Here is a 23,145-nt window from a genome sequence, read left to right on the forward strand (position 1 = left end):
ATGCAAGCTACTAACACAGTAGCCTATTTTATATTATAAATGAAAAGAAAGAAAATAAAAAAACACGATGTAGGCTAGTTATAAATAGGCCTAAATATTTGGACTTTGTGCATGTGTAACCCAGGTTAAAATTCCCTGGTCCCATTTTTTTTCTCAGTCACCTGAACACACCACCAGACACACCCTTGAGTCACATGGTAGTTTCAGTGAACGCTTTCAACCTATCATAGCGGTCGAGCGCGTTTTACAAGCCGAGGTGAGTTTCCCCAATCAGTAGTGTGAGGGGGAAACCACCGGAGTAGCTGCACTCGGTATGTCTCTACACAAACAATGGTCTTTTTGCTTATTTTCCATCTTAAATGCTCGTTTGACTCTAGAATGCGATTGTGTATTTGTAGTGCCCACTACCGTGGTCTTTAGAAGCCGCAGTGTGTTGAATATCTGTGGGAATTGGTGAGTCTGTTTGTTGTTGTGTCCACTGGCATGTTGCTAATAGCATTAGCCATGCTATCTATTATGTTGAAGTTTCTGCTAGCTCAATGCTAACAGCCTTAGCCATCTCAATGTAATTCAAGGGGCTGTGGTGGCTGGTAGCATTAGCAATGCTAGTAGCATTTGCTTTCCATAGCTCCTATGGAGTTTTTATTGGGTTCAATGAATGATAATGCAAACCTAGCGCTTTGTTTTCAATGCTATAGCTTTAAGTATTTAAATGCTTTATTTACATACTAAGTGACAAAATTATCAATTGTATTGACTGGAATGTTATGTTGTAAATAACCCTAACATTTCTGGGTGTTACATGCATTTAAGTACTTTTGTACAAGTTGTCATGTAACAATTACTTATGCCATGCTATTGTGTACACATAAAACATAAAACTAGCTAATAGATAAACTAAATAATGAGGAGTGATTAAACCATGGGTACTGTTTATTTAATACAGGCCAGGTGAGGCCAGTTGCGGGTCAGTTGATGGTGAGCTGCTACTACTACCTGGAACAGAACCTGCCCCAATAAACTCATCGCCCCCTGTAGGGTCTGGTAGGAGGCTGTTGCAGCTTTGCTCACCCCCTCCACTCTCATTCACACACACGGCCATTCAGTAAGCCTTGGCTTATGGACTATTTGCGTTCCACGGATCATTCTCGTCATTTGGACGTAGCGTTCATCTTTCATGAACAAAAGAAAATGTCCTATAGTGTGTTGTGACTGTCCTTAAATCTGAGTACTCCTCAATTTGTTGCTGTATTGTTTCTGTGAACTACTGAGTCAACGGAACTGAATTTCCTCAAGTGCACTCTATCAAAACCAACGTTTCTGCAGATTGTAAATATTTTGGGGGTGGTTGTTTGTTTTTTTTTTTGTCCTTGTTTCCACATAAAATATGGTACCAACACCAAATATAATTATCGGCCTCAGTCTCATTATTTGCCTTTTCAACACCTCCTTCAGTCAAAACCTTATCTTCTGTAACCACGCCTATATGCTACACATGCTATCTGTTCATTTAGCCTATTTCACATCCTTGGAGTCAAATAAGAATGAAAAGAATAATCACTCACGCAACTGAAACATTTTGTTAATTGCCATTATTTAGGCTACTAGAAGGCAGTTTAGTAGCTAACGGTTAAGAAAACACAAACCTGTAGGCTATAACTTCAGGAATAAAATAAAGCTCCTCTCTGTGAACAGTTTTGCCTCATATTAGGCTAAAGTATAGGAAGAAATAAAACATCGGCGGATCTACATAATCACGCTTTCATGTTAAGCAGACAGTCTTTTGATAGGAGGCAATCACATTTGCCAAGAAACCCCACCCCGCTACATTGGACATGTTAATAAAATGGACAAATTATTAACATTGTTTTTAATGCACAGTTAACAGGAAGGATTCTAAATGTAGGTCTTATTTATTTTTTTCACTGCCTGATGGGTCCTGTAGGCTATGACGGGGGGAAATAAAATAAGCTACTTGAGCACAAGTTTCTCATAGGTAAAGAAGAAGGGAGTGAATTCAGTTTTATCCTGCGACACCTGTGAGTCGCTTTTTCTCCTAGCTGTGTAAGACCCTATATTACTCCAATAAAATAAATGCTCTTTTTCTCCTCCGTCAATGTGGCAGGTTACAGCAATAGTCAGCCTTAAGAGTCACACAAGAATGCAAAATAATCACACACGCATTTGAAACATTTTGTTACTGAGAAAGTTTAATTGCCATCATATTTACTATAAGACAGCTTAGCCACGCAGGAGCATGCAACGATAACCTTTACTTACTACTCCTGTTTGATTTTATTACTGTATTATTGTGTCAATGACACGTCCAGTGCAATGGGAATATTCTTTCTAGAGCCCGACCGATTTATCGTTTTGCAGATATTATTGGCCGATATAAGCTAGTTGCAGATGTATCTGCATCTGTGTTTATAAGAGTCGATATGATTATTAAAAAAGAGAAACAGAGTAGGATTCTTCCCTCATGTCATGTTGCTTAGTTTGCCCACCAGAGGGCACGCTGCAGCACCACAGAACAAAACATCAGCTGACCACATTCTGCCAGAGCTCAGAGCGGCTCTGCCGGAGCCACGGTGAGGAGCTCCCTAGCTTCTGGTAGCGCTCACACTCAGTGCTCCCGGGGAGTTGTTAATTTGTCACGTCAATTACATGACATAAATAATAATCACAGCACTCATCACTTCTCTCCTGAAAACATTCATACCAGACCTCCCGTTTTTCACTGCACTCTCCCGGGTCACAGCAAGATGTTTCATGTTACAGTAGGCGAGTAGTGGAGGCTAACGTTACGCTGACACACGTGATTTTAGATTTATTCTGAAACAGTGAGGCACTTCTAGTGAACGGTCCTCATTTCTCCCTACTTACTGTAAATATTATTTACATAATCAGTGGAGGCGTGCTAATATTAATGACGATTAAACTATAGTTTGACATATTCTAAATATATCTGCGAGTTGCTTGTCTCTAGTTACAGTCGATATGTCAGAAATGATTAAACCAGAGCGGACTTCAGAATAAGAATCAGCTTTATTTTAAGGAATTTGACTCTGGATTGTACAATGAGATCTATTTCATTATGTCGTTTTATGCGTTAAACACTTACACACACTAATTTTGATGTGTTCTGAGAAAGTCTCTCGTTGTTTTTTTCAGTCCACTAATTTTGTTGTTCAGCAGTGAACGTACCCTTTCTGCCTCTGAGAAAAGACTCCAGGTGCATAAAAGGATTATTCTCACAGGAAAAATCTAGCAGTTGTGGAAAATAAATGGTCTCACACAGAGGTTTTAACTCTTTGAAGGAATAACTGCAGGAAAGTGTGCGGCCACTTGCAGTACAGCAGCAGCAGCATGTGCGCAGCTACTAGGCATATAATCTTTAACGGGGCAGCATCGAAGGTTAATGAACAGGGCTGGACTGGTAATCTGGCGTACCGGGCAAATGCCCAGTGGCCCGACGCACCTTTGGGGCCGGTATAATGTGAATTATTTATTTATATAACTGTTTTAAAAAAAATAAATGGGCCAACGATCGGCCCATAAAACATGGACAGCGGCCCGTTGGGTAATTTTCTATACTGACACTGGGCCGGCCCAATGACATCTCTTACTAGCCCCCACCCCCTCTGCTCTCTGTTTCTTGCGTTACGCCCCCCCCCCCCCAAAACGAAAATCTTCAGACGGCTGCCGCCAAATGCGCAGGTGTAAAGTCCCAGATAATCAGAGAGACAGAAAAAACAGAAACCTGGCTCTCAGAGTTTGTTTCAAAACTATCATATTAAAGAGTTTGGGCTTTAAAAACATTGACAAAGATTTTTAAAGTGGTGAAGGTGGGTTTTATTTTTATAGCTGGCCTATCCTTGAACAATTTCTTAATCATACCTCCTGCCTTCTGTATGCAAAGGTCTTGTCCATCATTGCTGCCACCTGGTGCTTGTCTTTTCCTTACTTCTATGAGGAGGTCAACTCTATATATCCTAGTGTCTCAGCTGTTTCACCTGCTGGATAGGTGGGGCAGGGTTTTAAACAAAAATAACATATTTAGTATCAGGATTCAACAAAGCTCCAGTTTCTTTGAAAGCAGTGTTAGCCCTGTCCAGCTGTAGCTGAGTATCAGAAGCAAACAGGGGCATGGGGAAGACAATGGGCCATGCAGTGGATCTCGAGGAGGTGGACTCAAAACAACACAAATCTGAAGGATTGCGCCAAAGTTGGCCAGCCGCTTGTAGACCCATGAGCAACTATTGTCCCATTTCTGAAATTTACACCTTTGCTCGACTGGTCAACTTCTGTTGTACCAGGGAAGTATGTAGTCTGAGCTATTATTTTAAATCATTCAGAGGGACTGTTAAGAATTTTGTAACCTCCTAGGGAAGTTTTTTCAAAACTGAGTATCTCAAAAGCTGATGTTTAGAAGCAAGTGAGAGGGGCACGTTTTTAAAGCAATTGGCGTGTCGCATAACCTGCTTTAAAAAACTGTGTTTGGCCTCACAGAGTCCCACAAGACGTCCAAACATCCTTATCAGGATAGTGCTCTAAATAATGTTTTGGGAGCAGTTGCACATCAGGGAAGAGTTCTTAATACTTTCGTTTGTGCTCTGAAAATTTGCCCTTAAGATAGGTAATGGACAAATCTGTGTGTGTTGGAACAACCACAAGCTCTACAATGTTGCTGAATTTCACCCTCAGGCACCAGATGCCCAATTATGAATGAGTAGTCTTAACAGAGCCCAATTTTTATGGCGTTACAACCTTTTGTCCTAGTTGAAAATGTGTGTCTTGTCTGCCCACGTGTAAGGGAAATGCAGGATAGATTTGTTGAGGGTTTCAAGATAGAGGGGTTATGAGTCTGCAGCCATCTGGCCCTGAAACTACCACAATGATGGCTAACCTTTCACCAGCTTCAGCTCCTGAGCTGATTAGAGACGGATTCCCAGCCTGCTGGTGCATCGGCTGCTAGCTACGTCTACTTCCCTGCCTGCCCGTCAGCCTGCCAACCCCCGCACAAGAAACGGGGTCACCTTCCTATTAACCTTCGGTAAAGCCTTCCAGAAGGAGACGTGGATTTCACCATCATTGTGCCTCTCTGTGATCCAGCTCCACTGAGTCACTGCTGCCCAGTTTTTCATCCTCTAATTCTCTACCCCAGAGTAGCACAGAGGTGGCCTCTCCTGCCCTCTCTGTGGTTTATAGTCTGCATGTTTCCTCCCATCTTTGTGAGACTGTCTCATTCCCTTCATTCAGTGTCAAGCTTCCCTCCCTGTTTCCCAGTGTTATGTTGGATTACCGTGGATTTAGTATTTTGGTTCTTGCCTGCCTTCTCTGTGTGGACTATTGCTTTTTTTAAATTTTTTTTAAGATAGGTAATGGACTAATCTGGGGGATTGGGGATTATGGGTCGTGCATTTTGGACTGCCTTCTTTGCCTCTGCTTTTAAATCATTAACTTTTTGTAAATAAACTCGGAATCTGCTCAGCCATGGTGTCTGCGCTCTGGTTTCCTGTGTTTAAAGAGGTGGTATTATGCTCATTTTCAGGTTCAAAATGTTAGAGGTTGTACCAGAACAGGTTTACATGATTTAATTTTCAAAAAACACCATATTTTTTTCATACTGCACATTGCTGCAGCTGTACGATCTGCTCTTGAGCTACAGAGTGATGCATCTTACTTGTACAAAATCTTTGTTGGGAGTTGCACATGTGCAGTTCCCAGGTAAGGACTACTAGCCTATCAGAAGCAGAGAAGGGCGGGTCGTAAGAAACAAGGTAGTGTGATCCAAATCAAAGCTGCTTCAGACTGCGACCGTAACCTAGCAGATGGTAGAAGTTACTCACAAGTCCACAACATCATTGTTCCACATCTGACCATAAACCACTAAAAAATCACCATATTTCAACTCAATTTTACATAAAAATTGGCCAAACAATTTGAACGTTTGCTCAGTAGCTTTCACATCAGGTGTAACATTAGCATTATAGCTATAACTAGCTGTATTAGCCAACGTTTACAACAACTCCGCACTTCAACAGTCTGTGAAGTTACATTGCCGTGTTTATTTTAAATATAGTTCACAACCAATAAAGAATACTTTCAGGTTGTGATTGTGAATTTCCAGAGTTGCATCGTCTTTTAGGACTAAATGTTGAACTGTTGCCGGTGTTTCTGACGATCTATGCTGCCTTGCCGAAAAATGCTACCATAGCGCAAATCGATAGACTCGACTCTGCTCGGCCCTGCTCCGTTTCCATTGCAGATAGCACCCAGAGGAAGTACGTAGCTTGTTGTCATAGCGACGCCACACACAACTGCCGCGACGTAATGTTCAATGCGACACACACACCAGCGATCCACACAGCTTTCTCTTTTTTAAGTTGAAACGTTTCAACCTTCCTCAGAATGTAAAGACAGATAAGCGGTATGAAAAGCTTCCAGCTGTGTTTTCCTCTGCCGTTGTTGCTGCAGCGGTCTGTGTGACGGCGGGAGCAGAGCGCTCTGTGAGCGGGCGGCTGGCCGGCCTCACACGCTCCTCCCGCGGGTCACAGCAGGCTTCCCCCGCAGCCACTTGCTGAGCTCCTCAACTCCGAAAATATTCAAGCACATTTTTGTTCTGCCATCACTTCTCTAAAACTGTCAATATTGGAAATCTACACAGCTGATTTCTCACCTCAAAACTTCTCAGAAGTGGATTTAGTGATGAAATTCCATATGGAAACTGTAACATATAAAACTTTCTGTTGCTGGCCTCTGTCTGGTGCAGCAATGATGATGCAGTGAATAGTGAATATTCTCTCTGACCAATCAGCAGTCTGTCTGTTTTCACGTTACATTTTAGTTTCCCTCAGCTCGCTTGGAACCTCGACGGAGGTGAGGTTATATGAAAAAAAGTACCTGGAAGCAGGTACAGGTCCAACATTTCTACAATGGAAACCCAAACAAAGGCGAGTCGAGCCAAAGGGCCTCCGCTCAGACTAGCTTGGTTTGAGGGCGTGCCTGACCCGCTAGCCGCTTGGCAAGCTTTATGACCCCGTTTTCATTGTGACGTCAAAAGTAAAGGAAGTGAAGGGCTGGACAACAAACGAGCTGTTATGAAGCGGTTCAGAGCAGAACTTTCTGTGGGAGATGGGAACTACCTTTGGGCTGGACTTTGGGCTTTTTCACTTTGCAAACCTGTTACATGCACAAAAAAGAGATATAACTCAATAAAGGAGAGGGGAAAAGCCAAAAAGCAGAATACCACCTCTTTAAGTTTGACAGAAACATTACAAAAAGACTGTGGCAAAGGAAGTTGCGATTGATTTAGTCAGCCACCAATGAAAGATCTGCTGCTGTCTGGTGGAGTGTGAAGAGAAGAAACGGCAACAGACTTCTGATATCTGTTTATTACTGAAAGAACAGACAGGAGGCAAAAGGCAAATACAGATACATTATTTGGATCTAAACATCATGTACTTTAAACAAAACGGCTGGATTAACCCCAGAACCTGAGGGTCTGTTGCTGAGATAACTCAGAGGTGACCGAAGCTCAGATGCTGAATGTGGAGGAATCATACAATCATACAGAGAGCTGATATCCAGGTTTCTCTCATTTTCTATGTAAAGGACATGCTGAATGTGAACATGTCTTTCTCTTCAGTCATTTACCTTTTCAAACTGTAAATATTCTAGCACCCCTTAAAATCACTGTCTTCAAAAAATGTGCAAAGAACTAAACAAAAATAAAAACACATGCCTAACAAGTACTGAAAAGCACTAATGTCTGAGACTTGGACAGTCCCAGAGTTGGGATCACTGCCAGATGTCGTGGTATGCTATACTCCCACAGATTCATATGCACTATGTATTAAACTCAATAATATCATCAACATGAATTATCTTAGAAGTAATGGTGATGTTTGAAGGTGCCCACATCCCCAAATGGACTCCTGTGGAGAGAGAGACAGAGAGATTTTTCATTGATTATTAACATTTAATAATTTTGGTGACATCTGAAATTGAACCTGCACACTGAGATTTCAGGCACTACAAACTGAAGAACTGAACCCCACAAGTGTCTATAGTGGTCCTGATCACCCGAACACCCAAAACTGTTACAGCACTTCTTTCCAAATATTAATCAGGGGAAACCCAATGATTTAATTAACAAAAGATGCCATTCTGGACAACTGAACAAATCAAACCAAAACATTATTGTTTATACACTTTTCTGCCGTCCCTTTCTGGTAACATTTACCAGAGACTTTCAACTGCTCACGCTATTCCACCGCTCTTTATCGAACCTGGAACTTCTCGAAGTTATTAGTTGGAGGAGCAGCAGCTCTGTACAGGATCTATAAGGGACGCCGAAGGGGGAAGCGTGCCTGCGCACTGGTTAAACTTAGACAGTGGGGTTTTCACACTGTGCTCCCTTTGATCCACCTGCCGAATGTCTGCTCTCTGGTCAACAAAATGAACAAACTGCTTCTCCTCAACAGAACTAACTCAGACTTCTGCCTATCTGCCGCCCTCTGTTTTACAGAATCCTGGCTCACTGAGCACGTCCTGGACAGTGCATTTTACCTGCTGGGATTTCCCTGAACTCAGGGAAGCCCAGACTCTTGACATTTTTAAAGCTCTTCTCAAGACACACTTTTTTTTAAACTTGCATCTTTTTATGATTGTTTTATAGTTAGTTTTATTATTAATGTTGTTGTTTTTGGCAACACGTTGCTGACCTACTGCGGTAAGCGTAATGTAATAAGTGTAGTGTATTTGTAGACATGGAGGCGAGGCTCAGTGATTTAGAAGTCCGGCTCCGCACCTTGGTAGATCAGTCTTTAGCTACTGCAGCTACCAAGTCCACGGTAGTCGGTGCGGAACGGCCTGAGTTAGCCTGTGGTAGCCGTCCCCCGGCATCTCCTGTGCAGCCAGGAAGGGGTGGCTGGGTGTCTGTCCGAAGGAGGAATAGTCGTAAGCATTCAAAGCCCACGGGGCATCATCAACCTGTACAGATTTTCCCCACTCAGCGACTCATCCGCTGAGAAACCAACTCTGATCATTGGTAGCTCCATTTGTGTGCATCCCTGGGGCCAGAGCGGGCGGCATTGAGTCTTATTTGAAACTACTGGCTAAGGATAAACGTAAATACAGTAAGATTGTTATTCACGTCGGCGGTAATGACTCCCGGTTACGCCAATCGGAGGTCACTAAGATTAATGTTGCGTCGGTGTGTACATATGCAAAAACAATGTCGGACACCGTAGTTTTCTCTGGACCCCTGCCAAATCTGACCAGTGATGACATGTATAGCCGCATGTCGTCATTCCGCCGCTGGTTGTCGAGGTGGTGTCCAGCAAACGATGTGGGCTTTGTTGATCATTGGCAGACTTTCTGGGGAATACCTGGTCTGATCCGGAGAGACGGCATCCATCCCACTTGGGAAGGAGCAGCTCTCATTTCTAGAAATCTGGCCAAGTTTATTAGTGGACCAAATCCATGACAACCCAGAGTTGAGACCAGGAGGCAGAGTCGCAGTCTAACACACTTCTCTGCCCTTCTTTTTCAGCAGTTACCCACCCAAAACCCTACGCAGAGTCGCAGTCTAACACACTTCTCTGCTCCTCCATTTCAGGAGTTACTTAGTGAAAATCCTACAGTGACGGTGTCTGCCCCCCGACCATCGAAATTATTTAAAAAGGTAAACAGAAGAGGAGCTGTGCATAAAAACCTCATAAAAATTAAAACCACAAGAGCAATAGTGCAAATGAATAGGAGAGTTAAATGTGGACTCTTAAACATCAGATCTCTCTCTTCTAAAGGTGTACTAGTAAATGAACTAATATCAGATTATGATATTGATTTATTTTGTCTTACTGAAACCTGGCTGTGTGATGGAGAATATGTTAGCCTAAATGAATCCCCCCCTCCCAGTCATATTAATACTCACATTCCTCAAGGCACAGGCCGAGGAGGTGGAGTTGCAGCTATCTTCGACTCTAGCCTACTAATCAGCTCTAAACCTAAACTAAATTACAACTCATTTGAAAGTCTTGTTCTTAGTCTTTCACACCCAAGTTGGAAATCACTGCAACCAATTCTCTTCGTTATAGTGTACCGAGCACCTGGCCTGTATTCGGAATTCTTATCTGAATTTGCAGAGTTTTTGTCAACTTTAGTCCTTAAAACGGACAAAGTTATTATTGTAGGGGATTTTAATATTCATGTGGACGTTGAGAATGACAGCTTTAGTACTGCGTTTATCTCTCGTTAGATTCCATTGTTTTAACCACACCCTCGACCTTGTTTTGGTGAATGGTATTGAAATTGAACATTTAGTGGTGTTCCCACAGAATCCCTCTTCATCTGACCACTGTTTGATAACTTTTGAGTTGGTATTGCTGAACTAGACGCCCCCAACCGGTCGAGGCAGATGGCCGCCCACCCTGAGTCATGGTTCTGCTCGAGGTTTCTGCCTCTTAAAGGAAGTTTTTCCTTGCCTCTGTCGCCTAGTACTTGCTCTTGGTGGGAATTGTTGGGCTTCTATAAATAGCATCATAGAGTACGGTCTAGACCTGCTCTTTTATGAAAAGCGCTGTGAGATAACTGTTGTTGTGATTTGGCGCTATATAAATAAAATTGAATTGAATTGTCTGATTCTAAATTTAAGGATGCGACTCCAGCAAATTTCAAGGACCGCCTTTTTTCACCTACGTAATATTGCGAAAATCAGGAACTTCCTGTCTAAAAATGATGCAGAAAAACTAGTCCATGCATTTGTTACTTCTAGGCTGGATTACTGCAATTCCTTATTATCAGGCTGCTCGAAAAAGTCCATTAAGACTCTTCAGTTGATCCAGAATGCTGCAGCACGTGTTCTGACAGGAACCAGGAAAAGAGATCATATTTCTCCTGTCTTAGCTTCTTTGCATTGGCTTCCAGTAAAATCCAGAATAGAATTTAAAATCATTCTTCTTACCTACAAAGCTCTTAATGGTCAGACACCATCTTATCTTAAAGAGCTCATAGTACCTTACTACCCCACCAGAGCACTGCGCTCCCAGAATGCAGGGTTACTTGTGGTTCCTAGAGTCTCCAAAAGTTCTTCTTACCTACAAAGCTCTTAATGGTCAGACACCATCTTATCTTAAAGAGCTCATAGTACCTTACTACCCCACCAGAGCACTGCGCTCCCAGAATGCAGGGTTACTTGTGGTTCCTAGAGTCTCCAAAAGTAGACTAGGAGCCAGAGCGTACAGCTATCAAGCTCCTCTCCTGTGGAACCAGGTTCCACAGGAGATGAGGGTCTCAGCTACAGAGTTGGAGAGGCACTGTCGGAGCCTGGAGTTGTTCTTAAGATGGTAAAAGGCAGTTTTAGTAGTGTTTTTGATGTGCTGTTGGAAGGAGAAGGTGAAGTCCATGATGACGCCCAGGTTGTGTACTTGAGGGGATGCAGAGATTGTGATAGTTGCTATTTGGAATATACTGTAACTAGCAAGTATCTCGTCCCTGTCAGTGATACAGAGACAGATCCTGACGAAATGCAGACTCAGTGTCTACAGTCTATCCATGGAGAAAGGAGGACACAAGAAGTCCTAGCTGCCAACACGTGAAAGAGTCTGTTGTCACTGCAGGACAGTTGAAAGCCTCTTTTGTAGGGGTGGCTGGCAGGCGCTGTGGTCAGAAGCTCCTGGCCTGTTGTGGGGTAACTTAAGAACGCACTGCTGGACACCGGTGGTGAAGGAAGTCGTCAAGTTGAGGAAGGAGGCCTTTTGGGCTTGGTTGGCTGAGGCGTCTCCTAAAGCAGGTACCAGGAGGCCAGAGGAGCTGCAGCTTGGTTGCTGGAGCAAAAACCCAAGTGTGGGAGGAGTTCGGATATGGAGAATGACTTTCAATTGGCCTCAAGGAAGTTCTGGCAAACCGATCAGCTCAGGAAGAGGTTTTAGGACAACTGACTGCTGACTGACATTTTTTGACGACTGTTGTAGAATATGACTTATAATATTATTGAGTATAAATTAAGTGAAAACCCACTGTTAACGTGTCAAAGAGAAGAAAAAGACAGCTCCCAAAAAAACAAGTTCATGGCTAGTTAAATGTGCACAGTGCAGCTGATACGAATCGCCTCTATCCTGATTGACTGGTCATTGTGGTAGTCACTTCTGAATCACGGTAGCCCCGTACTAAAACATACCCTGTCTATTTTCCTCTAAATGGGACCATAATTTACTAAATGAACTTCATGATGTGTTGAGGAAGACTTCAAACAATCAAGTGAGAAGTAGGCTTATTTTCTAATAAGCATTCATACCGTCTGACTTATTTTTGCAATGATCACACTAAAGAATCCATGTAAATCCTCTGCCAGTTGTGCTATGGCCTTTCCTACTGCGCTCCCCCAAAACGTTTCAAAGGTTCTGATGAAACGGTGTACTCCAAACCATCCAGTCTGAATTTCATTGCAACACTCAAAGCTGCCTTAAACCTAATTTAAAACTCCACTGACAAAAGTTAACAGGTTCATGTTTTGCTGTATTGAGTAATTTTTAGGTAGAAATGGCACCACTCACAAATACATGGAATTTCCTGTGGCTGTTTCACAATAAAAGCCACTCTGTGGTTTGGTTTTAATATGAAGCAGCAGCAGTAGCACCTCACATCAGTCACTGCCTTCATGGGCTTTCAAACATTACTGATAATGAATTCCACACCTCACTGCATTTACTATTACTTTAATACATTTCAGTTTCTTATTGTTAAGTTTGGCATGTGGCGTACTTCTTTTTTGTGGCCTGGGAGTTACTCATAACAAACTAACAAACAAAGATAGCACAGCTTTTGTCTGTTTTTAAGTGAATTAATGTGCATTATTCTATTGTTATTTATTAAATCTACTTTAGTTGAGTGCTTAGTTGTTTGTAATGCCAAACGCCCTTAATAAGGAGACCAGTCTAGGAGTGATCCCCTGGTAGTATTAGCGTCTTTCCTTATGGGTTTCATCGGATGGGATTTGTAGTGTCCCTTTTCCCCCTTCCCCCCAAAATTTGCACTTGAGTGGTTTTGGGTTGGTTAGCAGCCTGCCACGCTTCATGAAGACTGGGGCTGAGTTACATAGTTGGATTTTAGGTTAAGTAGCGGGAAGCTCCATTTGCCTGTGTTTTCTCTGGTTTTTAGGGAAAACGCATTAATTCTCTCTGTGATTATGTATCCTCACCAAAACTGCCCGCCAACAATAATATCTGGACCATGGTCAGATTATGGTATTTTGATAGATGAAAGTGTGAGAAGCTTGTTTACTGTAATGATGTAGTTGGAGTTGAACTGAGCTTTTACTTTGAAAAATTCTGAACAACATTAAAAGAGTCTGTAGCCTGCTTGACACATCTCTGAAGCCGTCAGAGAACGTGATTCCCCTAAATGTCCTTTGCCTGGAGATACTAGGGAAATGCAAAAGCGTCTGTAGGTTGATGGATGTGGATCAAACACTGAAACAAAAACAGTGCAGCACATGCCTTGACTTGAGAAACATTCGCTTCAGAATCCATTTGTTGAAGAGAGGGAAAAAAAGTCTTGAGGTTGTTAGCCCTGCACCTTACCAACTGCGCTAACTGAACAACATGGCAATGCATATCAATATTATGGCTTATATTCTCATCCACGATCTAACGGTTGAAAATATTGCTCTGATGTAAAACTTATTGCAGACCCCTGCAGAATATTATTACTACTTCTTGTTTTTCTAACATACGTATTCAACATAGTGATGAGTGTCTGCAGTGCCTGGCTTCTACCAGAAGTAGAACAAGAATAACTTAGTGACGAAAAGCGCTCTGTAGCGCTTTTTGTTCGTTTTCAGCTACTGTAGAACCATGATGATGCAACGTGGCGACGTCCATGGAAGGGGGGGCCTGCGGTTATGTAGATATAAATGGCTCAATCTAAGGTAATAAAAACATAATGGCTTATTATGTAAGGTCTTTACACACCACTGAAAACATAGTTATGGATCTCATATAACATTTCTGTCAATAGATCCTCAGAAATATTACACACTGAATCTTTAACTACTCAAGACAATTCCTGAGGTTCACTGAGGATGTTTTACCTGACTGACTGGGCTGGTTACAGTGGGACACAGAGGCTAAGGGACTGGTTACAGTGGGACACAGAATCTGGGGGGCTGGTTACAGTGAAACAGAAAGGGACTGGTAAATTTCATTGTCAACACTTACTGTGGTCACTGTATAATGTCAGCCAGCTTCTCGTGGTAATACTCGTAGTTTTCTTTGCAGTCCTCCCACAGGTTCAGAGGTTGTTCCTCGCTCTCCACAAATGTGTCCCAGGTATAGGAGAAGTCCAGAGGCTTCATCACCCTCAGCTTACACCCAGCAGCGTGCAGGGCCTTCAGCCCGGCCTGGATCTCTGTATCCTCCCACTCAAACAGCCGAGCAGCAAAGATGCTCAGCTTGACGTTTTTCCTGGCCTTTAACACTTCAGCTATTTTTGCTGCACAAGCAGAGCAGGGGCTGGAAGACACATACCTGAGTGGAAGGTGGCAGAATGAAATACTTGTAATTTTCCAATAAGTGCATTAATATAGATATTGCACAGCGCTGAATGCGCCTGCTATGTGAAAAATGTCAAAAACACAACTTCATAACTTTATTCTCTGGTTATACTGAAACTCAGCTAACTGCTGCTAACAGTAGCTGCCGCTAGCAACTGAGTTAGCCATGCAGCTAGCCGTCCTATTGCTGATTCAGCTGGGACTGGGGGTGTGTTGGTGTTTACACCTCTAACATTAATATAGAAGCTCTGGACCGATGGTTCAGAGCCAGCTGATAACAGCAGCTAGAGTTAGCAGCAGCAAGCGGTTACTGTAGTGTGAGCAACAAGTAAAGCTTTCCATCAGGAGAATTCAGTGCTCTTTAAGGGGGCTTTCACATTTACCTCGTTTGGTCCAGACTTTCGGACTTTTCAGTTCAGTCTGAACCAAAAATACAGGTGTGAAACCTCCCCCAGACCATAGTCCGGAACAAACGAAATTTGGTCCGACGAGAAAAGGTAGTCTCGGTCCGGATCAAACTGAACCATGGTTCGGTTCGTTTCTGGTGTGAAAGCATTTTTTGGATGGTTTGAACTTTCAGGCCATTTACAGGAAGTTCGGTGTTTGCCGTATAAACCGGAAACAAGCAAATGCACGGGGAAATGCATTGAAAAACAGCTCATCTTTTCAAACAGAGGGCCATTATAGAAGCACACTGCCACCCATCTCTCTCTCATCAAACGGAGGTGCAGAAGGATTGCTTGGGGTATTCTCCTCCTGTCCTGTCGACGACGTTATAATGTTCGCACAACGAGGATGTTTAATTTGAACTAGCCTTCAGTATAGCTGGTGCTGTAGGTAGTAATGCCATAACATGAGAAATTGCAGTAATCCAGCCTAGAAGTAACTGGATGGACTAGTTTTTCTGCATCACTTTTTGACAGAATGTTCCTGATTTCTGCAATATTATGTAGGTGAAAAAAGGTGGTCCTTAATGTGAGAGTTAAAGGACTCTCCTTCATAACCATAAAAGTACTTTCTGTGAGTCACACTGAACAACCTCCAGCTCCATGAGCTTGAGACCGTTTCTATGGAACATGAGCTGATCGATGTAAATGTTGGGGGTGTAAATATTAATGATCCCCGATGTTTTTCCAGTCCTTTTGCATGGACGAGATTTACATATGAAGGAGGACACAATAGCATTTGAGGCTCACAGTATGTCAGTTAGATGTACTCTTCTTATTCAACTATGCCAAGGGAAATACAGCTTTCCATTCTAAGGCCCCTTTAAGGTAGGTAAAGGGGACACTGCAATCCAGGAGCCAGCAGAGGGTCACGGCAGAGGGTCACTGCAATATCAATGTAATTTGATTGTCCAAGTTTGTTTAGCTTTGAATTTTTTGTACAATTAATACTTCTGTGTGTATTACAACAGAGGCATAATACATTTCATATGCATTTCTACATAATGTATAACCATGAAGAGAGATTTTGAGTTTTATATATTGTTAATCAGGTCTGACATTTGTTAAGTTTACAGTTTAGACACAACAGGTTTGTTGGGGATGATATTTGACCTGTTAGCTTCATTTGTACATTAAAGAGCAGAGCTCCGTGCAGAATGGAGTGACGAACATGTCTTTACAAATGCCAGTGAGAAAATATTAGAAACAAAGAATAGAAATAATATAAAGAAGGAAAATACTGTCCAGACTGAAAATCTTTAAATCTGTCACATTCTCTATAACACATACCATCTTACAGTTAAAGAGAGGTATGTACCAGGTGACTGTGTATTTGAGTGCAGGGTCGCAGTGTGGCAAGCACTGTATGAAAAATGCCTCCTCAGCATGAGACCCGGAATGCTCATCCTCCAGGTAGCCCCTCAGCAGCCCATCAGCTGTGTTCCCTTTATCCACCAGGTAACACAGGAAGGTCTTGTTGCGGCCCGAGGAGTATTCCACATTCTTGAACTGGAACTTAAAGGCAAAAGGATCAATCCGGTCCCTGTGTACAACAGAAGAAATGAAAGAACGTTGGCATTTTAGTTTTCACACTCTAACATGATCCAAATCTTATATGGGACTGTTTAATCATATCTGATATTGTCTGTTCGTTTTCACTTCTCTGTGTTGTGCAGTGGGGCCAGTGCTCCTGTGACAACAAGCCCTTCTATTATTCAGACTATCTATAGTTATCATTTGACAGTTTTTTTTCTGATTGCTTTTCACAAACACTTGGCTAGTTTTGCAAAACAAAAACAAGCAAACCATTCTTGCAAAACTTCAAAACTCTTTTAAAAAATTGTGTTTTTGCATCAACACAGTACAGACAAATGTCTACTACGCACTGATTGTAAAAGTGAAAAACACTTGCGTCTTTTGCGTTTTCTGTGGGTAGGCCATATCAGTATGCAATAAAGTTTAGTCATGCATGTAGTACAGTAAAACTCACATACACACATGTGCCCAAATGTATAAAGTGTGAATGTGTGTTCCTCACTTGTTTTACATTGAGTTAATTTTGTATAGCAGCTTCACCCAGTGCAGATCGACTCACTTTGCTGATGTTTTGAAACATTGTGTTATCTGCCACTATGTTGTCCTGTAATTCACTGTTGATGCAGTTACCCTTTTTTACGATCGCTATGATAATCCTTTCAATACTTTTAACAGTTTTCCTAAACTGTTAACACACCAACAACACACTACTGGCAAAAAGGTTAACTTCATGCTCAAAATCACACATTGTAAACTAAACTCCAACTCTAATTTTCAAAATACAATAATGCACAATACACTATGTCTACCAAAACAGTAACCCCTGTTCTCTTCCAACAGGAACGTCATAGCCCAATGTCATAAAAACACTAATATCAGGTGGAATTACAGAAACTGCATTATTTTATGTCAGGTCTGCCCCTTATACATTAGACACTATATTATTGATCATAGAGTATGCTTTGCATTGTAGTTTTGTTTGAAGCTTTTATAAATTTTTCTTTTGGTGGGTTTAGTAAATGCATGCATTTTGTTTCCTTTGCTGCAGAAATTCAATACAAAAGATGAATGACCAATCTCATAGTAACTTTATAGAATGTACGGTTTATTTAAAAAAAAAGAAGATATAATTGTCATTTGTAAATTTGGCAGTAAAAATCCATTGTTTTGGTCTTGGTTGAGCTTGAGTTGAGTGTGTAAAAGAAAATCAAGCATTTTACAGTTTTTTTCAGTTGCTAATCAGCGTTAACCTGAACTTAAGATACTTCATTGAAACTCTTAACACAGCAACACACTTACCTCACACAATTAGCCAAATAGTACATTTTCTGCTCAAAACCACATTTTGTTCTTTAAACACAAACTCTACATTTCAAAATGCAAATAAACATTGTCTATATACACAAACTATCAAAATGCAGCAAACCTTACTCAAAATCAAATCATTTTGTCAAAACACTAGCAACTTTATTTTCAAGAGGACCAGATCAATCAATCAATCATGTTACAACAACTTTCTAAATACAAACATTTGATGGCATTACAAAAACTGCATTAATTTTCATGTTTCAGCTCTACCTGCATACAGTAGACAATGTGATCCCTACACAAAGCAATCTCAGTCCCAGCTGTTCTCATCTGTAACATCACGATGGTGAAACAAACTACCATGCCATCAGAACAGGGGTGCCCCTCTCTAACTTCAAGAAGCTAATGAAAACTCATATCTTCTGAGAACACCTTATGATATCACTATCCCCTAACCTCTGCACTTCCTGTGCTCTTCTTCAATCTCCTTACAATTCTCTTGTATTGATTGTACTATTCGTTAACTCTTAATTCTTTCCCCAAGTATTTACCCTATTGATTCTGGGCATGCTACTGTAATAGCTCTTATTAGTATTTATTGTCACTTTTGGATCTCTTACTGTATTGATGCTTGTTGCGTGATCTTCTGAAAAAGCCCAAACTTGATCCAGATGTTTTAGCAAACTATAGACATATCTAACCTTCCATTTCTCTCTAAGGTCCTGGAGAAAGCAGTTGCCAAACAGCTGTGTGACTTTCTACAGAGCAATAGTTTATTTGAGGATTTTCAGTCAGGATTTAGAGTTCATCATAGCACAGAGACAACACTGGTGAAAATTACTACCGACCTCCTTATTGCATCAGACAAAGGACTTGTCTCTGTACTGGTTTTATTAGATGTTAGTGCTGCATTTGATACCATTGACCATCAGATCCTATTGCAGAGATTGGAACATTTCATTGGCATTAAAGGAACCGCTCTAAGCTGGTTTAAGTCGTATTTATCAGATCGGTTTGCAGTTTGTACATGTTAACGATGAGTTCTCCGTGCACGCCAAAGTTAGTCATGGAGTTCCTCAAGAATCTGTCCTCGGACCAATCCTGTTCACTTTATATATGCTTCCTTTTGGCAATATTATCAGGAAACATTCCATAACCTTTCATTGTTATGCAGATGATACTCAGTTATATCTATCAATCAAGTCAGATGAAACTAATCAGTTAGCTAAACTTCAAATGTGCCTTCAGGATGTTAAAACCTGGGTGACCTGTAATTTTCTAATGTTAAACTCAGATAAAACTGAAGTTATTGTTCTGGGGACCAAGCACCTCCGTGAAGCATTATCTAAAGATATAGTTTCCCTTGATGGCATTGCCCTGGCCTCCAGCACTACTGTGAGGAATCTTGGAGTTATCTTTGATCAGGACATGTCGTTTAAGTCTCACATTAAGCAAATTTCAAGGACCGCCTTTTTTCACCTACGTAATATTGCGAAAATCAGGAACATAAAAACTAGTCCATGCATTTGTTACTTCTAGGCTGGATTACTGCAATTCCTTATTATCAGGCTGCTCGAAAAAGTCCATTAAGACTCTTCAGCTGATACAGAATGCTGCAGCACGTGTTCTGACAGGAACCAGGAAAAGAGATCATATTTCTCCTGTCTTTACTGGCTTCCAGTAAAATCCAGAATAGAATTTAAAATCATTCTTCTTACCTACAAAGCTCTTAATGGTCAGACACCATCTTATCTTAAAGAGCTCATAGTACCTTACTACCCCACCAGAGCACTGCGCTCCCAGAATGCAGGGTTACTTGTGGTTCCTAGAGTCTCCAAAAGTAGAATGGGAGCCAGAGCGTTCAGCTATCAAGCCCCTCTTCTGTGGAACCAGGTTCCAGTTTGGGTTCAGGAGGCAGACACCATCTCCACATTTAAGAGTAGGCTTAAGACTTTCCTCTTTGATAAAGCTTATAATTGGCTCAGGTGAGTCCTGAACCATCCCTTAGTTATGCTGCTATAGGCCTAGACTGCCGGGGGATTTCCCATGATGCACTGAGCTCCTCTCTCCTCTACTTTCTCTCCCTCTGTATGCAACCTCATCCCATTATTGCATGTTACTAACTCGACTTCTCCCCTTTCTTGTGCTTTCTCGTCCCTCTCCTCTCTCCTCCTATCACTTCCTGCATGTGTTTCTGGCTCTGGAGCTGTGGAGTCTGGATCTGTGGCTGCGGGTCACCTGCTGCCCCCGTGTTCCTGCTCGACACCCTCTGCTGCAACGACTATTGTTACTAGTCTTATTGTTATTATTGCTATTAATCATTAACATTACGACTGTTACCATTAACACTACTATAAATATCTGTACCATTTTTCATTTAGTCTATAGCAACATCACCTTTACTGTCTGTACCTCTGTGTGTATATTGTATAGGCTGCCTCCTCTCTCTCTCTCTCTCTCTCTCTCTCTCTCTCTCTCTCTCTCTCACTCTCTCTCTCTCTCTCGCTCTCTCTCCTTCACCCCAACCGGTCGAGGCAGATGGCCGCCCACCCTGAGCCATGGTTCTGCTCGAGGTTTCTGCCTCTTAAAAGGAAGTTTTTCCTTGCCTCTGTCGCCTAGTGCTTGCTCTTGGAGGGAATTGTTGGGCTTCTGTAAATATCATCACAGAGTACGGTCTAGACCTGCTCTTTTATGAAAAGCGCTGTGAGTTAATTGTTGTTGTGATTTGGCGCTATATAAATAAAATTTAATTGAACTGAATTGAATGTTGTTTCTCATATGTAAGTTGCTTTGTGTCTGCCATTGAGTTAATGTAAATGCACAATTAAAGCTGCAGGCAGTGTTGGGCGGGCCCTCGCATGTGTAGCGCGTGTGAGGTGGCCACGTTGCAGATTCTGAAGCTCTGCCGGTGTCGCTGTGAATTTGCAATGCACAAAGGCGTTAATCATCGCTTCCTGTGGCGCTACATAGCACTACAAGAGTAAATGCTCCGTATTTGTATAGCGCCTTTCTAGTCTTTTCAACTACTCAAAGCGCTTTTACACACTACACATTTAGAAACTCAAACAGAAACTAACATTCACACACATTCATACACTGGTGGAACAGCCACCAGGGGCAATTCGGGGCCAAGGACGACCTTCCGATTAACGGCCAACCCACTCTACCTCCTGAGCCACAGCCTAACTGAACTGAGTGTAACTGAACATGTATATGTTGTTTGGGGCAGGACTCTTCTGAAACATGTAAAGTTTGGTACAGATCTGTACAGTCAAGGTACAACAACTTGTTTCATGGGAAATCATTGATATTGGAAGCCACGCCACGGGCACGCCATTCCACGAAAACTCACTGTTTGTACAACTTTTAATTGTCAGTGGCTTTAGAGTAGACAGGGAAAATCTGAGGTCGGTCACACTAATTCTCTAGGAGGAGTTTGTTAGTTCCAGTGTGTAAAAAATCCCAAAATGACCATAAAATTCAAGATGGCCGACTTCCGGTTGGGTTTAGGACATCCCTCCAAAAGTCTTTTTTGTACATGTGGACATGATACATGTGCCACAGAAATTTCGTACATGTAGGTCAAACGTGCCAGGGGGCTGCTTCATTGAAGGTCATTTTCTGTTGCCACTAGGTGGCGCTATGACCATGGGTGAATGTTCGTGTGTACATGTGTTCAGGGCGGGACTCTTATTAAACATGTAAAATTTCGTACAGACCTGAGCATGTACAGTAAAGTTACAACAACTTCCTTGCAGCATTGGGCGGGCCCTCGCACTTGTAGCGCGTCGGGGTGTGAGGCGACCGCGTTGCATATTCTGGAGCTCTGCCGGTGCAGCTGTGAATTTGCTACGTGCTTCAGACGCTGCATGAAGGTGTTATGTCACGATGTAGCCTGCAAGCTACATTCAGAAGCATAAATCTACATAACGATACCTTATGTAGATAAAAAAAAGTTATCGATACATATTTCCTGGTTAATTTTGCCACCAGTTAAACTGTCAGACCAGCACAGCGATTTTTCCTCTGGGCAAACTTCTGGATGACTGAAGTTTTTCGGGGAGAGTCTACCGACTGTACCACAAAGCTTTGTAGCGGTGTGTCAAACGTAGTATAAACTAGCCAGGTTACTTACTGTCTGTATATTAATTAAATTGCACTTTTCTGTCTTCTGCAGCTTGTCTAAGTTACCTCCAGAGAAAAACACACACTGGAAGCAGCAGGCTGACCCGTAACTCTGCTCTGCTCTGCCTGTTAGGCCCACCCCTTAACCAAACACAATTTTAGAAACGTGATAGGCATCTACATAAACGAATCGGAGGCCTCTCTTAAAATAAACATCACAGTCTATCACAGCTCAGGGTCAGAGGTTACCCTCTTAAAGTCTAAAACACCTATATGCTGCTAAACACCTTTTAACTCAAACCCAGGAGTTACATAATATATACTGTATATAGCATTTTATGCATATGCCCCTCGCCACGGGGGCCACCAATTTTATTAGGGTGGCCGTGGACCCCGTGGGCCCCCCTGGCGGCGCCACTGTCTGAGAGGCATCTGTTTTGTATAACTGCAGGTCAACATAATCTACTCTCAATCGTGAGAAAAACCCTTTGGTGACCTCCACGTAGTTTTACAAAAACTCAGAGAGGTAAGGCTAACCTAGGCCATCCAAACTTTGACTTCCGTTTGTTGTTTACACTGATGTCAGTGACATGGGCCTTGGAGCCTCAATGAATGACTTGGCTAAAAATCTATACGGTGTGTACTCACAGCTGGCACACACTAGGAAGTGGTGGGACCATGAATCCCTGAGCGCATGCAGCTTACGACGCTTCGCTTTGTGCTTGTGCTTCTGTGCCTTTTTTTTGTTTCAATGTATTTGTGTACATTTACATTTACTCATATAGCAGACACTTTTATGCAAAGCAACTTACATTTGAGAAACAACATACAAGCATCAATACAGTAAGAGATCTACAAGTGACAATAAATCCTAGTAAGAGCTATTAGCACGCCCAGCATCAATAGGGTAATAGGGAAAGAAGTAAGTATTAACTTATAGTGCAATCAGTTCAAGAGAATTGTAAGAAGATAGAGCACAGGAAGTGCAGAGGTTAGAGATGTTATATGAGGTGTTCTCGGAAGAGATAAGTTTTCATGAGCTTATTAAAGTTAGAGAGAGACACCTCTGATCTGTTGGCATGTGGTAGTTTGTTTCACCATCGTGATGTTACAGATGAGATCAGCCAGGACTGAGATTGCTTTGTGTGTAGGGATGGCAGAGCCAGACAGTGT

The 23,145-nt window shown here is 42.0% G+C and overlaps 1 protein-coding gene and 1 long non-coding RNA gene across 2 annotated transcripts; one reads left to right on the plus strand and one right to left on the minus strand.

Moving 5' to 3' along the window:
- The first annotated feature begins 315 nt into the window (after nucleotides 1–315).
- Nucleotides 316–1,409, plus strand: LOC119886550. Its single transcript, XR_005441510.1, has 2 exons — nucleotides 316–453; nucleotides 947–1,409. It is a non-coding gene; the product is annotated as an uncharacterized LOC119886550 (long non-coding RNA).
- A 5,970-nt stretch (nucleotides 1,410–7,379) lies between these two features.
- LOC119885406 (C->U-editing enzyme APOBEC-2-like) lies at nucleotides 7,380–16,546 on the minus strand (the record flags this gene model as incomplete). The annotated part of the gene is given in 3 exon segments (XM_038695431.1): nucleotides 7,380–7,940; nucleotides 14,223–14,531; nucleotides 16,322–16,546. Coding segments are annotated over 2 exon segments (529 nt in total), but the record flags the coding sequence as incomplete, so codon positions are not given.
- Nucleotides 16,547–23,145: the final 6,599 nt, after the last annotated feature.

This window comes from Micropterus salmoides, unplaced genomic scaffold, assembly GCF_014851395.1.
Source record: "Micropterus salmoides isolate LMB-PRFRI ecotype aquatic unplaced genomic scaffold, ASM1485139v1 Ms_hic_scaffold_4, whole genome shotgun sequence".
In the NCBI taxonomy this organism is placed as follows: domain Eukaryota; kingdom Metazoa; phylum Chordata; class Actinopteri; order Centrarchiformes; family Centrarchidae; genus Micropterus; species Micropterus salmoides.